At 40.9% G+C, this 20804-nt stretch overlaps 1 protein-coding gene across 2 annotated transcripts; it reads right to left on the bottom strand.

Moving 5' to 3' along the window:
- Positions 1-36: 36 nt before the first annotated feature.
- On the bottom strand, positions 37-19674 carry LOC122885501 (glycerol kinase-like). 2 transcript variants are annotated; one of them, XM_044216674.1, is made up of 20 exons: positions 19349-19673; positions 15186-15259; positions 13817-13923; positions 13594-13671; positions 12350-12429; positions 11852-11989; positions 11409-11518; positions 11211-11277; positions 9814-9849; positions 9213-9280; positions 8173-8215; positions 7998-8078; positions 7757-7835; positions 7476-7572; positions 7133-7217; positions 6071-6191; positions 4183-4326; positions 3873-3959; positions 3605-3679; positions 37-2019 (listed from the first exon to the last, which is right to left on the bottom strand). In XM_044216674.1, exons 1-19 carry the CDS (start codon positions 19400-19402, stop codon positions 3606-3608), a joined length of 1623 nt encoding a protein of 540 aa, XP_044072609.1. In that variant the 5' UTR covers positions 19403-19673; the 3' UTR covers positions 37-2019; position 3605. The 2 variants fall into 2 exon arrangements, with proteins under 2 accessions (XP_044072609.1, XP_044072610.1); XM_044216675.1 differs by lacking the exon at positions 3605-3679 and having other exon boundaries at positions 19349-19674.
- Positions 19675-20804: the final 1130 nt, after the last annotated feature.

The raw sequence follows: 20804 nt of genomic DNA, 5'->3' as shown, positions 1-20804 counted from the left end.
TGCTAATTATAATGAAGTCGCTTGATATAAACCATGTGAGGTGCTGATGTACTCATTTTTATTATACAAGTCAGGTTTTAATTACATTTCTTACAGCATCTATACATTCCTGCATAGCTGAAGGACTTGCTACACATCTTGTCAAATGACAGAAAAACAACTGGCAGGCATGCTAATAGGATCTGGGATAATTAGATACACATTAAAAAGTTGAACACACACCGTTTTAAGTAAATTACAGCCAGTCAGTTATTAATCACCAGAAATGAATACAGTAATCAAATGTTCTCTTTAAATGCTGAAAAATCTGAATAAAATGTTGAACTTTCATAAAATGTCACTTAATCTTCAGACGAGTTCATTCTGAAAAAGTGAACTCCAAGATTTCCGTCAGTGGGTGTGTACGATCACTCGGATCTGAAAAACCTGTCCTTACATATGACTGAATAAATATAAATTGTTTATGAATAGAATTAAAATGTACTCTGTTGCTTTGACTTATCTTAATGGACAGATGTGATGAGGGGTTTCCCTATAGTCTTAGCACTGACCTCAGTAATGATGAACTTTTAAAATCCATCCTAAAAACAATTGGCTAAAAAAACACTATTCCCCGTTAAAAACCTCCATGGCTCCCACAATCATCTTTTCCATACACAGGATAAATTATAAAGTGCTGTTGCGAGCCTGCAAAGTGTGAGCTTGACGTCAGTTCTGAATAATGGGAAACAATTTTTCCTCTTAGCTGTAGTGCTATTTATTCATCTCGATTGTTTTGGTGCGAGTTGCTGAGTTTTCTAGTTCCTGGTGTGAAAAAGTGTTTGCCCCCTTCCTGATTTTGTATTTTTTTTGCATGTTTGTCACACTTAAATGTTTCAGATCATCAAACAAATTTAAATATCAGTCAAAGATAACTCAAGTAAACACAAAATGCAGTTTTTAAATGAAGGTTGTTATTAAGGTTGTTACTGCCTTTTTAAAGGTCATGCCACAGCATCTCAATAGGATTCAGGTCACGACTTTGACCAGGGCACTCCAAAGTCTTCATTCTGTTCTTATCTTGGATTGAGCCAGGCATGACCTTAAAATGGTAGTTCATGCTCAAAACCCTATCGCAAACGCTTGATTGCAGTTGTTGCTGCTAAGGGTGGCCCAACCAGTTATTAGGTTTAGGGGGCAATCACTATTTCACACAGGGCCATGTAGGTTTGGATTTTGTTCTCCCTTAATAACAACCTTCATTTAAAAACTGCATTTTGTGTTTACTTGTTATCTTTGACTAATATTTAAATTTGTTTGATGATCTGAAACATTTAAGTGTGACAAACATGCAAAAAAATAAGAAATCAGGAAGGGGGAAAACACTTTCACACCACTGTATATGTATTTTTTCATTTTAGGGTGAACTGTCCCTTTAAGTTCCTCCAAGAATAAACCCCACTTTAACATGAGGTAAGATGAGCAGTAGCCATTTTCAAGAACTGAATAAGTCATCTGTTCACAGTTGTTTGGATCTCATACATCCCAAATTTAGAAGAACAAAGTACAAACAGCAACACTATGTACAGAACAAACGGTAAAAAAACTAACCGTACAGTAATCCCGTTTTGTTACAGTGAGGAGGTACAATAGTGCGACTCTTTACTTCAGACTACCACTTGATTTTCCCTAAGCTTTACTATACAAGTTGAAGAAGGCACATTCATAGGTTTCAAAGGATGGTTTAAGAACACTTTTTCTTTTTCAGAAAAGGACGACAAATTCCATCAAAAATGGTTCCATAGTTGCTTTAAAAAGCACCAAGTTCACACGTCTCACTCTTCATTCATTCCAGCTGGCACTTGAGGTTTCAGCCATGGAATACTACATCCAGAAGGCTATGCATCACCCGACTGCATATTGCCTCATGTCAAGTCAAGTCCTTTATTCACTGTGAGCACATTCCGTCTTCCAGTCTTGCTCCATAGTAGGCTTCCATGTTCCCCATGAAGGTTTTGGACCACATTTACTGCTGGTGATCTGCGAGGTGAAAAAAGATAATTCTCAGAAAGACAGTGACAGTCAAACTGTTTTTTTCTGGTTGAATACAAAGTCTACAGGCAAAGCAGTTAGTTCCAAGAAATGTTTTGAACCAAACACAGGTAAACCCACTGAGGCTGTTGCTCTGTCACTTAGCATCTGACTATTTTAGCTGCAGGTTAGAATGGGCCCAGCTAAACAGGACCTGGCCCTGAATGCTCAATTAAAAACAAGCCCAGATTCAGCTGAACTGCAGCTAAACCGGATGCATAATAAAGTTACCTTATGATCCGCCCAACGCAGGTGTTTGAGAGGCGCAACAGTACGGTAGTAGTTTAAATTTAAAAAAAGCCTCATTTTCATTGTTCACTAGGCTGTATGTTAAATCACCAAAAATGAAAATGACATCGACCTAAAAACATCATGAATCCTAAATCCTGTCTCCTATTCCCAGTAGCAAAAATCAATAGGCTTAAATGTTTTATATAGTCTATATTACATCGTATTATAGGTCGCTGCCTTCGTCTCCTCTTGCCTTGATTATTGCTCGTGGTCTACAGCAGCAGGGTTTCTGACAAACCCTGAAGATCCCTTGGCTGGATTACACTGTAGAGTTCACTTTAAGATTGCTTTTAAAGTGCTCCATGGTTTGGCTCTGCTGTAATTTGTGATCTTCTAACATTTTATTCTGCACCAAGGCCCCTAAGCTCTGACAACCAAACGCTGTTCCAAAAGTTCCACATCCAACCATTTCTTTTATTTATTTAGGCCATTTCTCAAATTATTTTATGTTGACAACTCTAAATTAAAGATTGTCAAAATTGGTTGGCTTGGGTCATTTTCAGGTTAGATGCATTTTGGATGTATTAAATATTTGACTCACACTTGTTGCTGCTTCTGTAACACCATATTCTGACATTCAACCTCAGATACAATGACCTCTAGCGGTGTTTAAGTGATTTGTACAGGACACAGCAACTGGATTTAGACTAAAACACATGTGCAGGGGTTTAACAGACCGTGTGATCCAGACAACACAGGTTTAAACCTGCCTTAAACCAACTGCAGCTAAGCTAATGACAGAGCAACAGATCCTCATTGTCAGCAGGACAAAGTACTAAATATAGTAACATGCACACCCATACCACATAAACACTAGGACTGGACCGATACAGAGTTGATGGAGGTTCCTCTTTAAGTATAATTAAACTTAAAATTTTGGATGGATTAGTTTTTCTTTTACATTTACTCAGTTGTTCAATTAGTGTTTTATGTAAATGAGTTCTATAAAGACATCATTATTCCCCATTCAGCAGGTAAAGTGGATCACTCTTCCTTAAAAAGCTTGTAAAAAAACACATTCCCATTGATGGTTGAGACTATGTTTTCAGAGGCCTTTCGAACCTAAAAGATCTCTATTGATACGAAGAACCTGTGTCGGTCAAACCCTTCAGCACACTGTGTTAGTAATGCCCAGAAATGTGACCGTGCCACATTCAGCCCCGGCACAACACAACTAACACAAGAAGTTAGTGTTGTATCACTTCAAACTGTCACACATGGCATGCAGCAGTAAACGTCGGACCTTAGGGGTCCACTCTGGAGGGGGCAGGAGTAGGAGGGACCCCCCAGGGGGCGCCGTTCATCTTCTTTCCTAAACCTGTTGTCAGTGAATAAGAAAGAGAGCATCCAAGATGGATCAGACTCCTGCACCTGTTCACCACTCGAGGTTCAGGAAAAATGCTACAAAAACTACATTAAAAACAATTCCTATATGTCACAGATTGAGCTGCTGGAATAACTTCTTACTTCAGTCATACATTTTCTTAAATAAGACTAAATTTTATGTGTACCGTTGGCATTGCAGCAAGGCTCTGTGGTCTCCCAGTTCATGGCTCGCTGGACGGCTTTCTTCCACCGAGCGAAGCGGAACTCACTCTCTGTGAAGCGGACGCACAGGCAGACGGGTCAGGTGAGGTGATACGGAGCGATTTTTTTCAGACACACTGTCATGATCGTTACATCCACTAGATGGCAGCAAATTAAGTGTTAAGTGTCATGTTTGAGGACCTTCTTGGAGAATCACATGCTAAGAATCAAAACCAACTGGATCAAGCAGCTAAAAAGTGCATCACACATTTGCTCTGGGTCTTTTTTCCTTACCGTCAGAGTTGATCTGAGGCTCATATTTCTCACACGTGACGTGTGGGAGGTGACCGGGGCTCAGGCTCCACACTTCCACCCCCTCTGCTGCCCCCGCTGCCATGGCTGCACCCAGAGCCGTGGTCTCGGACATGGTGGGTCGCACTGGACCAACATGAGACCACACAGGAACAAGCACATGAAAAATAAAGAAATTAGGAACAATCCACCCTATCAACAGAGTCCCCTTACTCCAAATTAAATTTAATGATTTTGTTTACTGAAATGCAAACATGTTTTTATGTGACAGAGAATCAGGGAGGGACAATGTTTAAATGTATCCTGTTATCCACAAGTATGGATGAAGCTGGACGTTGTAATGTCAACTCAGTTTTGACTAACGATGTAGTGTTCATGGGTACAGTTATGGACACACCAGTAAATGTGTGCTCTTACCCTCTTGTACATCAAAGTCAAGGTACGTGTGTGTTTGTTTTTTTGTTTTTAAATGGGACAAAAGTCAGGAAGACAAAAGGGGTATAAAGTCCAGGTTCAGACTCGAGTCAATGGTTACCCACATCAATGATAGATTGGCCTCTCCCTCCTAGATAGAGAGCTGAAGTCTCTGATTTACGCTGATGACCTTGTCCTACTGTCTCCTACTGAACAAGGACAACAGCAACAGCTGGACATAGTAGAACAGTACTGTCAGAACTGGGCGCTGGCAGGAAACATGAAGGAAACCAATGTCAGGACTTTTCAAAAACACCCCAGGAAAACAAATACCAGTTTACCATAAATATTCATATCACTGAACACAGTATGAGTTATACCTGCCTTGGTATAACCAGAACAGCATCAGGGAGTTTCAACATGGCAGTGAATGCACTAAAAGAAAACACTTGAGGAACTCTAAATGCAATTAAGAGAACATTTTATAATTTCCAAATTTGACAGTGTGATCCAGCTCAGTGCGCTGTATGGTAGTGAAGTGTGGGGTCCACTCAGTCATCATAACAATACACGTTGGGACACATTCAACAGAACCTTTAAAAACACCAACAGATGCATGTAGAGCAGAAGTAGGCAGATACCCGCTGATAATTTACATTCAAAGAGAGCACTCACATGTTTTAATCACCTTAAATCAGCGCCCTGACCCCCTCCATTCCAGAGCCCTCCAAACCCAAGAGCTGAGCCCAGAAAAGAGTCCCCTATGTCAGCTGGTGCTGAGACTCGCTGCCCCCCCTCAGACACACTCTGAGCAGTCTCACAACAGCTCTGCTTTCCAAACACAGTCAGAGTAAACCAATTATAACACAATGTAAATAAAAAAGGATCAAAATCGAAGCGGCAGAACCAGAGATATCGTCTTTTTGATTCCATGCACTCTTCTTCCTTGTCAAAACCTGCCGCCTACATTACCCACAATGCAACCAGAACGGCGACAGTTCGGTCAGAGATTTAGGTGTGTTATGCTAGTAGCGGCTAATGTAGCCCGGAGCCTCTAGCCTGCAGCAGAGATGGGGAGCGTGCTACAGCCCCGCCCATCAATTTATCAGACTTCACACAAAAGGCTTTAACTTCTTTCACATTAACAGTAGTACTCCCCAACACCCGAAAACAGACTTTAACATGTAAAATCAGCGGAGTTTCCCTTTAAGTACTGACTGGCCTTACATTTTTTGCTTTACTTGTGTCCTTTAAGTCATTTTACATTGATCATGGATACACACTTGTTTTGCCTTATATTTTATCTGCATTAAATGATCAGCACTTTGGATTGCATCTTTGCATGAACAGTAGTATATATATATATAAAATAAGTGATAAACATGTATATTCAGTGTGTGTGTGTGTGTTTGAGTGTATGAGTACATACATGCGTGGGTTAAGAGAGTCCTCTTACCTACGGGCATGCAGAGGATGTCAGCCTGCAGCTGCATCAGTAATCTGTTGGACGTCATGCCTCCATCCACCTGCAGCTGTGTCAGAGGGACACCGCTGTCCTGGTTCATCGCATCCAGGATCTGATACACACATGTGCCACTCGCTTAAATACAAACCAGTTTCAGCCAATACCACAAAACTCACACAAAACCTCAACCAGGGTCTTTCCATAACTATCGCTGTTGCTGAAATCAAGTTGTTGCTTTGGCATTTTGGCATTTTCAATGTTAAGGGATTACATGTGTTTCAGTTGGTTCCAAAAATTATAAAATGAATACACTCAAACTCTCACTGCATCAATTTAAAGGGAAATTCCGGTATATTTCCCATAAATGTGGCCATTGTGACTATGTGTGAGGGAAGTCATGGTACTTTTTGAGTTTCCTTAGAAAACAGAATAACTGCAGTGGAAGTCAGCCTCACACATGGAAACAAACTGCGGTGGTTAGGTAAGCCAGCAAATTCAGTACCAGATGTAGGTCTCTATGCAGTTAGCCATGATGGCTATTCCAAGAAGGCTACTGTGTTAACTTTTGGTCGGACTCAGAGACAAGCGTTTGAAATGGCTCATGTAAAATCGGGTTTATTTGGAAAGCTGTAGGAGGCTCGCGCAGCTTCCCCTTCCCTTGTTTTGCGCGAGTCCTTGTTTCCCCAAATCTCTACAGCTGAGGTGGCGAGTGCAGAGTCAGCACGACCCACAGGGTCACAATAGCCACATTTATGGGAAATACGGCAGGTTGAAATAAACCGGAATTAGCCTTTAAGCATTTTGCATGCTATCATGTCAAACAAGCAAAACATCAACATACGTATAATAATAATAAACTTGTCGTGTTTTTGCAGTAAGTTGTCACACATGGCTGACAATAGCCAGTATTACTGTGCAATATGCCTTTGTTGTGCTCTTTGGGACAGGTGCTGTCGCTGTTGCATGTGCTTTTCTCAATCACCCCATCACCACATCCTCAGAGCAAGGAGAAGAAAACCCATAATGAAGAAGCAGAAAGGAGACACTGCCCACCTCTCTGGTCTGAAAGCAGACGGCCTCAAGGGCAGCAAAAGCCAAGTGGCTCCTGTTGGTGAACTGAGTGAGCCCACAGATGATGCTGGAAAACAGAGGAAATCGATTAAATATACAAAGTGTAAAGCTGTCATTAAGCCACTGTGTTGAATAAGAATACGGTCAGCTAGTTTTCACTTTGCAGATGTGTCTCTGGGGAAGAAACTAAGAATCTATACAAGAAAACAAACTTCCTAGAATCAAACAAGTATCACATTATTACTAAAATTTCTCCCTTTCTCCTCATCTCAGGGTGAAATTACAGTTACTAGTTCAGACGTGTTTTCACAGCTGACTGGCTCACCCTCTTGCACTGGGCTCCCAGTAGGGGGCATAGAGCCCGGAGAAAGCCGGCACAAAGTAACAGCCGTAAGACGAGCCTGCTGCAGCTGCTAGCTTCTCTGAAATGACACGGTGAGAAAAAACACGAGGAAGAGTTGTTACTCAAACAAATGTGTCTTCTGCATTATATAATCAAAAAGCAATTAAGCTGCTACAGACAGATTGGAAAGAATTTCACTCCAGAACCACGACTGCATTTTGTTTATGAACATAAGATTAGGAACGATGCTACAGTGTAAGTACCGATCTCTGAGGAAGACTGCACAATGCCCATGTTGTCCTTCAGCCACCGTACCACTGCCCCTGCGATGGCCACTGAACCCTGGGAGGAGGAAAGAAAAACATCGGACCCAAATGGCATCAGAGCACCAGGCAGGTCGGAATGACAAACCAGGGCACACGGTGGAGGACATTTTTACAATGTGGAAGCAATTTAGGAACAAAACCTAGTTCAAAATGAAGGACTAAGAAAGCTCTCACACACCTCCAGTGCATAGCAGGCAGGCTCGTCTTTTCCCAGTTTGTAGGCAACTGTGGTCAGCAGGCCGTGGTCTGAAATCACAGGCTAACAGAAGAAAAACATTACACCGAGTGAGAAGACATGAATGTTATTCAGATTGTTTATCCCATGAAATATTTTCTTGGGCGCCATATCTTACCGTGGTCCCGGTATTTCTGAGCAGGAAGCAACCAGTCCCATACCTTTACATAAGAATGGAAAAAGAGTAAGATAGATTAGAGAGCCACGATTGAATGACTGATGATGAAAAAACATCCCTCACTTAGAAGTTCCTCTATGTCTGAATGATGGAGATACTCAGTTCTCCATGCTTATTCCCACCTAACATGCTTTTGAAGTCGATTAAAAGGTTATGAAGGGAATAAGTAGGGGAAACTATTTTACTCCTTACTTTCCAATTTTCTACAATGATAAAAACTTTTAGCTACCTTACCTTACATTGTGTACATTGGGGACTTAATCATGTTTGCCGACTTCAAGACCTCTTTGGCCACTTTTGTTCAAAAAAGAACCTAGTGACCGAACTTTTTGGGCAGACCATAACTCTTCTCCCTTGAAGAGAGTCGCCAATATTTCTCAGTGAATATGCACGTTCAGTCGACCAATCAGCAGCCAGACAGAAGTGAATGAGCTGTGAATGTGTGTACCTAATGACCAATCACTGATCCCCATTGTTTGTCCGGGGAACTCCTTTGTTTTTATTCTAAAGGATTTAACTTGACTATTTACGTTTTATTCCACTGTGTGGATTCTCTCTATTCTTCATACTTCAGTTCCACAGTCTTTACAGCAGCCTTCATAAAAGATCTAAGAGGTAGATTTGGACACATATTGATGAGATGATAGCAGCTTTGAAATAATGACAAAGCTAGTTTGAGTCAACTTGACTTCATTTTTTTTTTAAACGTTCATTTTAGAAAATTATGTATATATGTAAATAGTTGCGTTATGGCGTGCATGCAAATTAGCACGTGACGTAATCTAGCGACTCCTGAAACAGGCTTTAATAGTTTTGTTTAACAAAACAGTTTATGTTTTACATGCACCACACTGTCTTTAATGTTATGTAATGTTGGCACCTCAGCTGGTTTCAACAATACAACTGCAGAATGCTGAAGGATGATGTAAGACGGAGCCATTCCAACACTTACGCAGCAAAGAAAACGGCGGATGGCTTACGTGTTTTTGGCCTGGCCTTCCTTGAAGCACATCTGACCAACCAGGGCAGCCGACTGGTCACCAAGACACTGATAGAGACACGGTCGCTGTTAGAGGCCCATGCATGCATTATACACACACATATACGCACCCCACACACACCCCCAACCAAATACAACCAGCTGAAATTACTTTTTTAACATAAAACATTTTTGACAATGCCTTAAATGAGCTTATTAAAGAATTGTGTCAATATTATAATTAAGATTCAACTACATAAAAAAACACAGCTAATAAAAACGTTTTAAAAATGTGAATTTGCTACACTAAACTAACTAGTAAATATTAAATGAAGTAGTGTGGTGTGAGCATTAAATCAATTTGACCTTCGCAGTGTACAAAGATCAGTGTCTTGCTCATTTTAGGCCGACATATGCATTGACACAATCTCTCTGTGATAGGCTAATATTGGTATCGTGGGGCTCTCGTGGAAAATCCGTCCCTCAAATGTCCGCAGGAAAGCCACATGTAACATACACCACAGCACACCGACAACCTCAACTCTAAGCAGAGACAGATGTCACGATCATGACAAAGTTACAGAACATGCCACAGTCCTTACCCCCGAGATGGGAACTCCTGCGAGAGCGCTGGATTTCTGGTTAGAAGACAGAAACACACACGTGTTTAGAGTTTGGATGAATGACTGCAAGATAATGCTGACTGTTGTATAATTGCTCATCCCAGGTCTTTACTAAAACACACAGCAAGAGCACATAACTACAGTACGTGTGTCTACATTGAAAAGCTTTGGATTTGAATGATAGTCCTCAACAGGACATGTTGCTACAAACATGTGACAACAAAACATGTTACAGGCAAATACCTATTTGTAGCCAAGAATGCAATAATCCGATGTAATAAAAACACATTCAGGTAATGAGTTAGTATAATAAGATATATCAATAGAATTGCTTTCTTATGTCACAGTGAGCTACATAACAGGACTACTAAAACTAAATGAATATTGTCACTGTAGTAATCCCAACCAAAATGAAATGATTCAGTATGTTATCAGTGCAAATTTCCATCTTAATGCAATAAATCCCCATTGTGTAATACATACTGCAGAAACAGGAAGAGAGTCATCATAGTCAGGTGCATTTTTATTACTTAATAGGGAAGTTATCACATTATCATCTTAACAGCTGGACCACCTTTGCCCCTTCAGCAGCGCTGGCTGAAAGTTTGTTTACACGGGTATCTCGAGTTGACGGAATGTGACCATTTCAACAGAAGATCAGGGGCTTTTCCATTAAATATGCTGCTGCAAACATCAGAGAAGCAACAGCCAAAGAACCTGTCTCCTTTCTTATGAGGACATCTCTTCTAGCATTATTTAGTCATTCATCTTAAGAACGGTTGTTGCAGTTTGTGAGAAATAGTTGGACAATGGACAAGCTGCCATGTAAAAAGGTATATATAAAGGTAGGCTTGGGAGGATGTGGGCAGGGGCTTCCCAACAGTAAATAACAACATGCACACTCAATAAAAGTGTAAACACATGCTCTTTGTAGCATGTGAAATAATAGTAAAAAGCAAATATTTCTGTAAGCATGTGATAAAATATACATCTGTCCCTTCTTTACAAGTAAAACCTTACACAAGCAAGCTGTAGTTCTGCAGCGCTTAAAGCTGCGGAAAATACTGAATTACCCATTTTTTAAAAAGCAGACCTTTGCTTCCTTTGCTATTTGTACACATTGCCTTCTCTGATATCAGCTCATCAATAGGAATTCTTTATATCATTCTTCATGGATCATGATTTTTTAAAAATCCTCTTAATGAGACTGACTTTCATTTGAAATACGCATTCTGTCCATCGGAAATTCAAAAGTAGATACATGTAGGTCAGGTTCACGTCACAAACAGTATCACAGAATCATACAACAGACACAGTGCATTAGAAAACTTGCGTACACAGACAGACAGAGAGGTCTGAAGGTTAACTGAGCTTACCATCCAGCCGTATATTTCAGAGGAGCTTCTGACTTTGGGGAGGATTTCCATTGGGACATCGAAGTACCTAGAGGCAGCACAGCAGCAGTCAGCAGGTTTATAATGTACCAAACATGATACAAAGGGAGTGATTCCAGTTGATCGCATGCTCATCAAATGGTCCACTGTGTGTGTGTGTGTCTGCATGGGTTTGTTTACCTGCAGAGTTCAGGGTCCCAGTCCATGGTGTGAATATTGAAGAGCATGGTGCGACTGGCATTTGAGACGTCTGTACAGTGGACCCCTCCGTTCCTGCCCCCCGTCAGGCACTGAGGAAAAACAACACTGGACTAAGTGCATCAAATGTTGTAAATAAAAGGGGGGGCGCTGAAATAGCGCTGGCCCATAAGCATATTTTCACAAATGGAAACTGGATTTTAATATCTTTGGTGTCAAGAAAAGCACAGCATCTTCTCTTGTGCTACCTGGCTTTGACTCACATAAGAAACTACATTTTCCAGGTTGTAAGTAGACTTCACTCAGTGCAGATAAGCAAGTAAAAGAGAAAAGCCTGTTAAGAAGGATTTGTTTGCTTTAGTTTTAGTCTCAGCTCCATCTGACCCAGGCCTGGTACACAGTTGCAGGCTTTGAGCAGCCCTTACCCAGATGATCCAGGAGTCCACTGTGCCAAACATGGCGCGCTCACTCAGCACCGCCTGGCGCACTTCATCCACGTTGTCCAGCAGCCAACGTAGCTTCACTGCACTGAAGTAGGTGCTGATGGGAAGGCCTGTCTTGTGCTGGGGGGAGAACAGCAGAAACAGATCAGAGCATTTGTTTGGTATAAAAAGGAGCGTTGTCCTTATGGGTTGAGCTAAAAAAAAAAATCTCAACCTGAAGATACTCAAATTTCAGAAAATCAAAAAGGGAAAAGAAAACAAAACAGAGAAACTCCCAGACTTCTATTCTAAACTAAAGCACCACTAAGTAACAACTATATAGGAGAGAGCTTTAGTAATTCAGAATCAAAGGATTCCAATCATCCATACATACGTTATACCTGCTTATGCTGTTCATACTTCTGGAGTGTGTGAATGCTGCAGCCTGAATCTAAACTCTAAAAGCTAAAACAAATGAAGGATTTCTTGTCCGTCTCTCACCTTGAGGTGGTTCTTGTTTTGTCCCGGAGTTTTGTTGATGAGCCGCTCCACTGTTGACTGCGTGCGCAGGTCCAGCCAAACTACAGACAAAGCAGAGGGCAGCTTACACACAGGAACCTAAAATATCTGGATTAGACAGAAACGTCTATACTACATTAGTCCATTCACGAAAGAATGAATGCTGACATTTAAGGCTTTCTCCTGCCACCCTCAACACCATTTCAGCATTGCCTCTAGAGCAGTGTTTCCCAACCTTTTCAGCATATGCCCCCATGAAACAAAGCAACTTCTAACTGCAACCTCTGCCTGTCTATATATGAGTTGCAAGAAAATGTTTAGACACGTAAAGAGGTGAAATTTCATAAAAGTGATTAGAGAAAATTCAGACAAAATAAACCCATCTGTGCAGAACTGTTTCCCCCCTCACATTAATCATCTTCTGACCCCTCACATTTATTTCTTGTAATATTTAATTTTCTGACCTAGTAGATTTAGTATTGAGATTGAAGTTAAAATTCTGCTCAGATAACTTACAAAGCCATTCTATTCGCTTCCATTCTTTGAGACCTGAAGCCAATGAAAATCGACCTCATATACCTGAAGATAACCGTTATTTTACGTTAAGTTATTACACCTCAACATCAAACAGAAACTTTAGCCTGCAGCTATAAAGCTTCAAGGAACCAGGAGCACCAGTTGGTGAAACTGTGCCATTTTTGCCTGACAGCAGCATATGAATGAAAGCTTGTCTTTCCTAGTAATATTAGCACACAGGCCTTAAGTGGGCGGTGACTGCATGTGGTCAGCTCCTACGATCAATCATTACCACATGGGATGGTGGGCGGCGGGCCAGGGACAGGCATGACATAGGACACTACACTCTGATGAAACCTAGTCATGTGCTCTGCTGCTTCCCATATGACATAATCTCCTTATTTGTCTGAGTAAGATGTTACAGCTAAGAAGCATGGAGTGTTAAGCCTCACACAAGTTTGTAACCAAAGAAGTCGTAGCAAAGGGGATCTTTATAAAAACACTTAACTCGCTGGTTGGATTGAGGGAGGATGTCTAAATTTGGTGTATGTCTGTCTACAAATACAGTCATTTCTTTTTATTTTACACAACTTCCCCTATTGATATATTTTAACCATGTGAAATACTTCGTTACAGAGTGTGTCTGTCATATATGTAAATAAGAATATTTGGCAGTGATACTTGTTCATTCAGATATATAATGCACCCACCAATGGCGTTGTAGAGTGGCTCTCCGGTCTCTTTGTCCCAAACCAGGGTCGTCTCTCTCTGGTTGGTCACCCCGACCGCTGAGGAAACAGCAGCAACGTGAATGTCAATAAAAAACCCCACTTTAACCCCATTCCCCTCTGTTAGGTGTGTCAGTTTTTGTTCTCTCATCCAGCTACAGGTGTGGTTAACAGATCTCCACCCACAGCACCAACAGCGCCCCACCTTTTATGTTGGAGATGTCGATGTTGAGCTGGCAGAGTTTCTCACAAGTCCTCTGCATGCACTCATAGACAGACTGCATTATCTCCTTGGGGTCCTCCTCCACCCAGCTGATTGAAACACAAATGCAGGCATGTGAGCACACAAAAGCCCACGTTTTGGTCCAGAGAGATCCAAAGATGCAAACAAAATAACTACCTGTTTCCTGCTGCCTATCACACGGCTGTACTGTGTTAGTAGGTTTGGGGTTGCAGGTGAAATGCCTTTCGCGCACCATAGAGGAAACTGTTATGGCGGCCTTTCTGAGAATTAGTAAAAGTAAACAGTGGCTCCTCTGGCTGATGGAACCTTGCAACATGAAATAAACTGATCACTGCTAGCCTCAGGATATGTGCATTAAGGCAAAAAACATCCAGGATTTACAGCTATTGTTTCTGTAACGAAAACATTGAGCATCATTTATCATCTATTACTTACACGGCCTAGAATGTTTCTGACCTGGACTACAGGCTGAGCCAAATATATGGCCTCTGGTACTCTGTACAGTGTGTTCATCAACCACATTTTAAATAGAGTAGACAGTAACATCTGAAAATGTATCAACCAAGCCAGCTTTTGTGCGTTCAATAAAAAAAAAAGAGCTGGACTTTAGACTCACGTATGTTACACACGTCAAATGAAGTAAGAGATTAATCTAAAATGCAGTTAAACTGTAACCTCAGTAACCCGGTAAACAGTCAAGGGAGAAAGGAGGGGACAGCTGTTACAATCTGCAACTCACTTCTTTTACAGTATGGATTTAAAACACTATCTTTTAATATTTCTTTGTAAATAAAGTGAGTTCTTTTTCTGCCATTCTCAAACATTTTCTGTATAAAAGGACGTTTAGCAAATAGCTAAAGTAATGAACCTTAAAATAAGCAAGTAAACATCCATCCACACTCTACTATCTGCACCAAAGTTGTACCAGGAGAATATGGTTCTGCTGGTTTTCAGAGTTTCTTAGCAGCCCTGCATCTAAGACTATTTTCTTCTTATAGAGCTGCTATTATTAGTCGATTAATCAATCGACAGAAAATTGCAACTAATTTGATAATCGAATAATTGTTTGTCATTTAAGCAAAAATGCAAAACAGTTGCTGTTTCCGGCTTCTTAAATGTGAGGATTTGATGCTTTTCTTTGTCATACAGAAGCTGAATGTCTGACATTTGAAGAGGGTCACCTTGGTCTGTGGGAAATTATAACAGGCATTTTCCCTGTTTTCTGGCATTTGCAACAAGTAATTGATTGATTGAAAAGCAACTGGCAGATTCATTTTTAATGAAAATAATGAGTTAGTTGCAGCCCTACTATAAAGTTCAAGGAACTCACCCCTCTTTGGGGAAACTCTGGCTGATCTCTACTTGGTGGTGACTCATCAGTTCAGCTGTTTTTGCATTAAACACCTGTGGAGAAATTGAATTCATAAGAGACCAAGAATAGAAATAAAACAAAGGATACAGGGAGGTGCTTGGGGAAAAGGCAAAAAGGGTTAATGTTATCTTTGCAAGAACATCATTTGGCACAACACTGGACTGGAGTGGTGACGGGAAGTTTTATTATTCCAGCGATATATTGTGACACAGCACACAGTGGGGAGGGATGAAAAGACAAGACAGAGAGTGAGGAGATGACGGTCATTGGCTGGATTTCATCCTGCCACATTGCAGCACAGCACCTGGCACGAACGTCACTCCAATAAAGAATTGCTCCCTATTAGAGAGAGGGAAAGATTTAACATGAGGCAGCATATTAGAGTCAGACAGAAGTCAGCATTTCTTCTAATAAGGTAATAGGATAAAGCTCTGCGTAGCATTACCCTCCTGTGAAAACAGCAGTACAAGCCTACAATTCAGCTACAGACACTACTCAAATTGCTGTTAGATGAATTCGACACAGCAATACACCACAGTAGGAAAAACTGGGAAACATTAACCTCGAGGAACTTATGACCCACAAGCAGTTTCCAGCCACACCGCAACCCTGAACTCTTTAAACTTCATGATCCTGTCACAGACCAACAGATACATGCAGGCTGACCCCTTTGACACTCAAAGGAAAGAGGTAACATTCAGTTGAAGTCACACAGTTGGACAGCAAACAGGAACATCCTCAGCCTGTCACAAAAGGACAGACCATATGACTGGGCCAGTTAAAGTAGGACCTCTGACGTCACAAAAGTCCAAAAATTGCACCACAAATATTCAAAGTCTAAAAATCTGGCAACATCGTGTCCACAGAATACGTATGCCTACAAGTTCAATCAACCACATTCTCCCCTTCACTTAGGTGTTTGTCAAGCTGGCCCCAAAAAGCTGACCAGAGTACAAGTCAGAGTGTTATCAATCCACCAAGAAGGTTTCCAGATGATAATTGTCAAGCTTTGTCGCTCATCTCAAGTGGCATTTAGTTTGTGGTGCTCAACAAGCCAAAACATTACACTCTGTAAAATTCGACATCAAGTGCAACTTCACTTTCCAAACGTGATGACACAGATACTCGAGATAATCCGCAGACCTCATTCGGAACAGTTTCACTGACAAACCATCTGCCCATTTTGGCACAGAAGGCAGATTACCCCCAAACCTCAGCACACGACTCTGAAACTATCTGGATAAAAAGAGTGCACAGAGGGGAGGCAAAACCACAAGATCACTGACATCACCTTACACCACTACTCACAAAACTTCAAAATTCAGACAGCTACATAAATATAAGAAGAAGAAGACGAATAATAAACTCCACATGTACAGCATAATACAAGCTAATACATATACTCTAACAAATACACCTCTAAACTTGATGATCATTTTTATTGAGACTGTGACAGATGCCAGTCCTGGATTCACCTCTCTGGTCATTTCATGATCAAAGTTTGTGTTGTCATTCTATTTACATTGCTTTACATGTCTGTAATAAGCTGGTGGAGCCAGCTAATGCACATAATAAAAAAAAATTATATATATATATATATATATATATATATATATATATATATATATATATATATATATATATATATATATATATATATATATATATATATATATATATATATATATATATATATATATATATATAATGATGATTTGTATGTGAAGTCACAAATATAGGCATGCAAACTAGGTAAATCAACTTGAATAATCTAATAATTAAGTATTGCCTGACAATTACATACTTTGGCTAAAACCAAAGTCAAGGCCGTCTTTATGACACTATTAAATATGTTTATAAAAAGTCAGGGTAGGTTAATGAATTTGGATCTGCTGCAAAAAAAAAAACGCTTGGAGGACGCAGGAGTCGAGGATCAGTTATGTTGAGGATTGATTTTAACATTGCAAAAGACGCAATCATCAACATCTATGACTACAGACGTGTTCGCTTATCGTCACGTGGGTCTTGCGATGAACCTCAAAAACAACCTTCTAGGTTAAAGTTGAACTTTCGGACCTTTTCTGTGGTTGACCTAAGTGTCATCAGATCAGCATTCAGCCAGGGACAAACAGGTCCAAGGCCCTTTGGAAATAACTGGTCACTAATTAAAACATCCAGAGCAATGTTATGGCACCTGTTTGCTGTGGACGCCCATCATTTTTTACCAAATAAATTTGAGATCCCAAGCATAATGAAAGAGGTTCGGCTACAGACGGAAAATACGCATTTGAGTATTTCTCAACTGTTCATGGTTTAAAATATAAGTGTTTTTTCTCCTGTGAACTGCTTACAAACAATACTCATGTAACAGGGAGATAATCATAGCTTAGATTTAGTTGTTCTCTTGTGTTAGTCCTTGTAATAAAGACCTGTCAACCAATTTAAAAGCAAAAGCAGGTTTCAATCTGGTGTTTTGAATCAGAAACCAGCCAGTGACTCCCCGTGGTCTCAGTTCACCAGATTTCAGACATGTTTACCTGATCTACCCTATCACAGGCCTCAGAAAGCCTTTCTGCCTATTCTTTGGCAAGTCTGAATCTTCCAGCTGACCTACTTGAGGAAGCCCAATTTAATTCACATTGGATCACTAGACAGGATTCATTTTGCTCAACAGTGAGAACAAAGTAACAAATGGAAAAACCTGGTGGGTTTGCACAAAGCAGACTTCCAAGGTAACGTCGGCAGTATGCACACAGGTAGTCTCCTCGCTGGTTAACGGTACGAACTAAACAAAACAGAGGGCAATTTCACAAAACATTATCAGTGAGTTGGTTCCCTTTAAAAGGGGTCATGAACTTTTGCAATCCTCCAATTTTCTTTCAACAAATGCCTGGCTATCATCCAATATTTCTCTGTGCGCAACCCAAAAAGCTTGATTGACATTTCAATAATCATTTCAGTGATTATTTATCAACTGCGATAACAATGAATTGTGATTGAACTAACGCTTCTATTATAACTGCCTTCACAGAAAACCCCTAATGCAAACGGACTCGTTATGATCTTTAAACACACAATGCTGTCCCAACACTAACGCTCAGTCCTCAGAACACAGCCGGCTCGTAGCACAACATTCTTATTACTACACTTAGAAATCAATTCAACGTGCCTTACCTGTAAACATCACCCAAGTGACCAACATTTCAACATCCACTGCAAGGCATTTCTTACTTCATGCTTACTTATATTATAATATACCAAGTTTGTGTAACAGTGAATTGTGACATTTCATGTTTTCCAGCATACAACAGGCTTTGTGTTCCTGTATTTCCTAATCAAACTTGTAAGTTATACTTAAAAGTCACTGAATATATTTAGTGTTTGATGTCTTGAGGGGAAAAAAAAAACTTTAAGGTAGCTACAGAACAGATAGCAGCATGCAGAATGTACTGCGGTGTAAAGTGGCACTACATTGTCTAGTTACATGTTTTGCTGCGGAGTAGTTACTACTTGACAGCATCACTTCATAACGGCCATTTTATTTCATAATGCAACACTGATTTAAAATGTATAATGTCGTTATGCTCTTAATAAACCTGATATAGGATGCATTACCTGACTTGATAGAGTTGTTATCAAATTGCATGCTATATGTGAATCTGATAGCCTTTTGTGCTAACAGTTTGCACATTGAAACTCTGAAGAAAAGCTTTCTGTAGTAATAAACAGGAAGACTCGCTGCTCTCATGCAATGTGCTCATTTATCAGTATGGGCGCACTCTACGCTTATCATTTCATTCGCTCAGTAAATGTCTTCTTTGCAGTTTAAGCTTTAAGTTTTAGAAATGCTGCTTGCTTATACAGAACGACAAAACGTCACAGATATCGAGGGGGTTAAGCTCGCCGTGTAGCCTGCAAGCTAATTAACTTATTTCTTATCCAGAGTTCTCCTGTCCACTCGCAACAGGGGTTTGTTTCAGTCCAAGGCTTCGTTGTTTGTTGTCAGTTAACGGTATGCGGTTAAATAAGGGGGAGGAAAACGCACTAGTTGCATCGATAACGAGCCCTCAGGCAGTCTGTGAGAAATGTAGTACACGTTGAGCCCACTCCACGTCACTCACCAGAAACCTCGTCGAGCTCGTGCCCTGGTCAATCGCGGCAACCAGCGGATCCATCCTTGGACTTTTTTCTCGTGGCCGTCAAAACACTCAAAACAAGACGTTAGACACTACCGGCTGCTGGCTTTCAAGCTGACTGGGGTCCCCGGCGCGAGTTTGTGTTGTTATTGTTGTTGAATGGCAGCCGTACAGCTCCGCGTGAGGGGTAGGTCGACTACCCGGGCAGACCCCGTGGGTCGTGTCAGAGGATGTACCGGAACCGGCCAGTGCTGACGGAACGATTGGCTGCTCGTCAGAAGGCGTCGGCCACGCTCTGTCCAATCAGGTTTGGGGGCACGTTCTCAGAGGAGAAGATCCCGAGGCCGCAAGAATTCACAATCCACCCTAAAACAGAATTTGTGTAGATTAATAAGGTCGACATTTGAACAGAAACCGGGCCGTGGAGACATTCATAGGTTGGTTCTCCAACACAGAAAAGTTACTGTCCCCTCAATTTATTTTTGATATATACCTAATAAATACTTCTTTCCAAAGTACATGTTCTCCGTATTTCTCATCTTCTGTCATTTCCGTTGGAGAATGTCCCAGCTGCAAATGTTTAAATAATATTCTATTTCAGGGTAGAATGTCCAACTATTGAGTCATTTCTGACCATTTTGAGACTGTGCTTCTGATATTCCTTCTCTCTAGGACAGAAAAGAACAAGACATTTTGACTCGTCACTGTAGGAAAAGCACAGCTGTAGTTAAAGATGGCTGAATTCCATTTAGCTGTTTCAGTTTCAGGGCCCTGGCACTGTGCATGCTGATTCCCTGTCACACTGTCATGGCTCACTGGGACACTTGAATATAACAGAACCGTCGTTAATGTTGTTAGTGACACCTGTGCTTTACCTATATGACAAGTCAAAATGGCTGCAGTGAAGAAGGCCTACTGACAGGTCAGTCAGCACTTCAAACCAATGCAATCTACAACCTTGAATGTGGATTTAAGTGAGGGGTGATAGTTCATCATAACATCTTATTACACAACAAACTCTGTGCTGCAGTCGGTGAAGCAAACTATTTTTATTGCAAAATAACTTAGTGAGAGTACAACTTCAGGGGCTTCCCGCCACGTGTGTTCAGGCTAAAAGCACAAATTCTTGTTTTTTCTGGTCTTCTTTTGCTTTCTACTCTCTCTCTCTCTCACACACACACACACACACACACACACTGCCTGCTCTGTCTGCTACAGTATTGCTGCTGCAGCTCAGCAGCTGTTGCAGCAGCTCCTTCTCTATCAGTCAGATGGGTCTCCTCTGCTGGTGATAATAAAGGCTTAAAGCCTAAAAATAGTACAAAGTACAGGGCCCTTGTGTGAGGAGGGCCCACAAAGATACTAGAATGAATAGCCGTGGATGCGGGGAGGGGCCCATAGAAAATGCCTATGTACAAGGTCCAGAACTGAGTGCACATGC

Source organism: Siniperca chuatsi, linkage group LG12 (assembly GCF_020085105.1).
Source record: "Siniperca chuatsi isolate FFG_IHB_CAS linkage group LG12, ASM2008510v1, whole genome shotgun sequence".
In the NCBI taxonomy this organism is placed as follows: Eukaryota; Metazoa; Chordata; class Actinopteri; order Centrarchiformes; family Sinipercidae; genus Siniperca; species Siniperca chuatsi.
The sequence above is the reverse complement of the archived record's forward strand: the minus strand, read 5'-3'. Positions and strand labels throughout refer to the sequence as shown.

What these genes read in the sequence shown, in the direction of transcription:
- LOC122885501 (XM_044216674.1), bottom strand. Translation starts at nt 19,402, where the DNA reads ATGGATCCGCTGGTTGCCGCGATTGACCAGGGCACGAGCTCGACGAGG. An exon ending in AAAACAAGAACCACCTCAAG is followed by an intron (nt 11,990 to 12,349) that starts GTGAGAGACGGA and finishes TTCTCCCCCCAG; the next exon opens with CACAAGACAGGCCTTCCCAT. An exon ending in CATCCTCTGCATGCCCGTAG is followed by an intron (nt 4,327 to 6,070) that starts GTAAGAGGACTC and finishes ATGTTGGTCCAG; the next exon opens with TGCGACCCACCATGTCCGAG.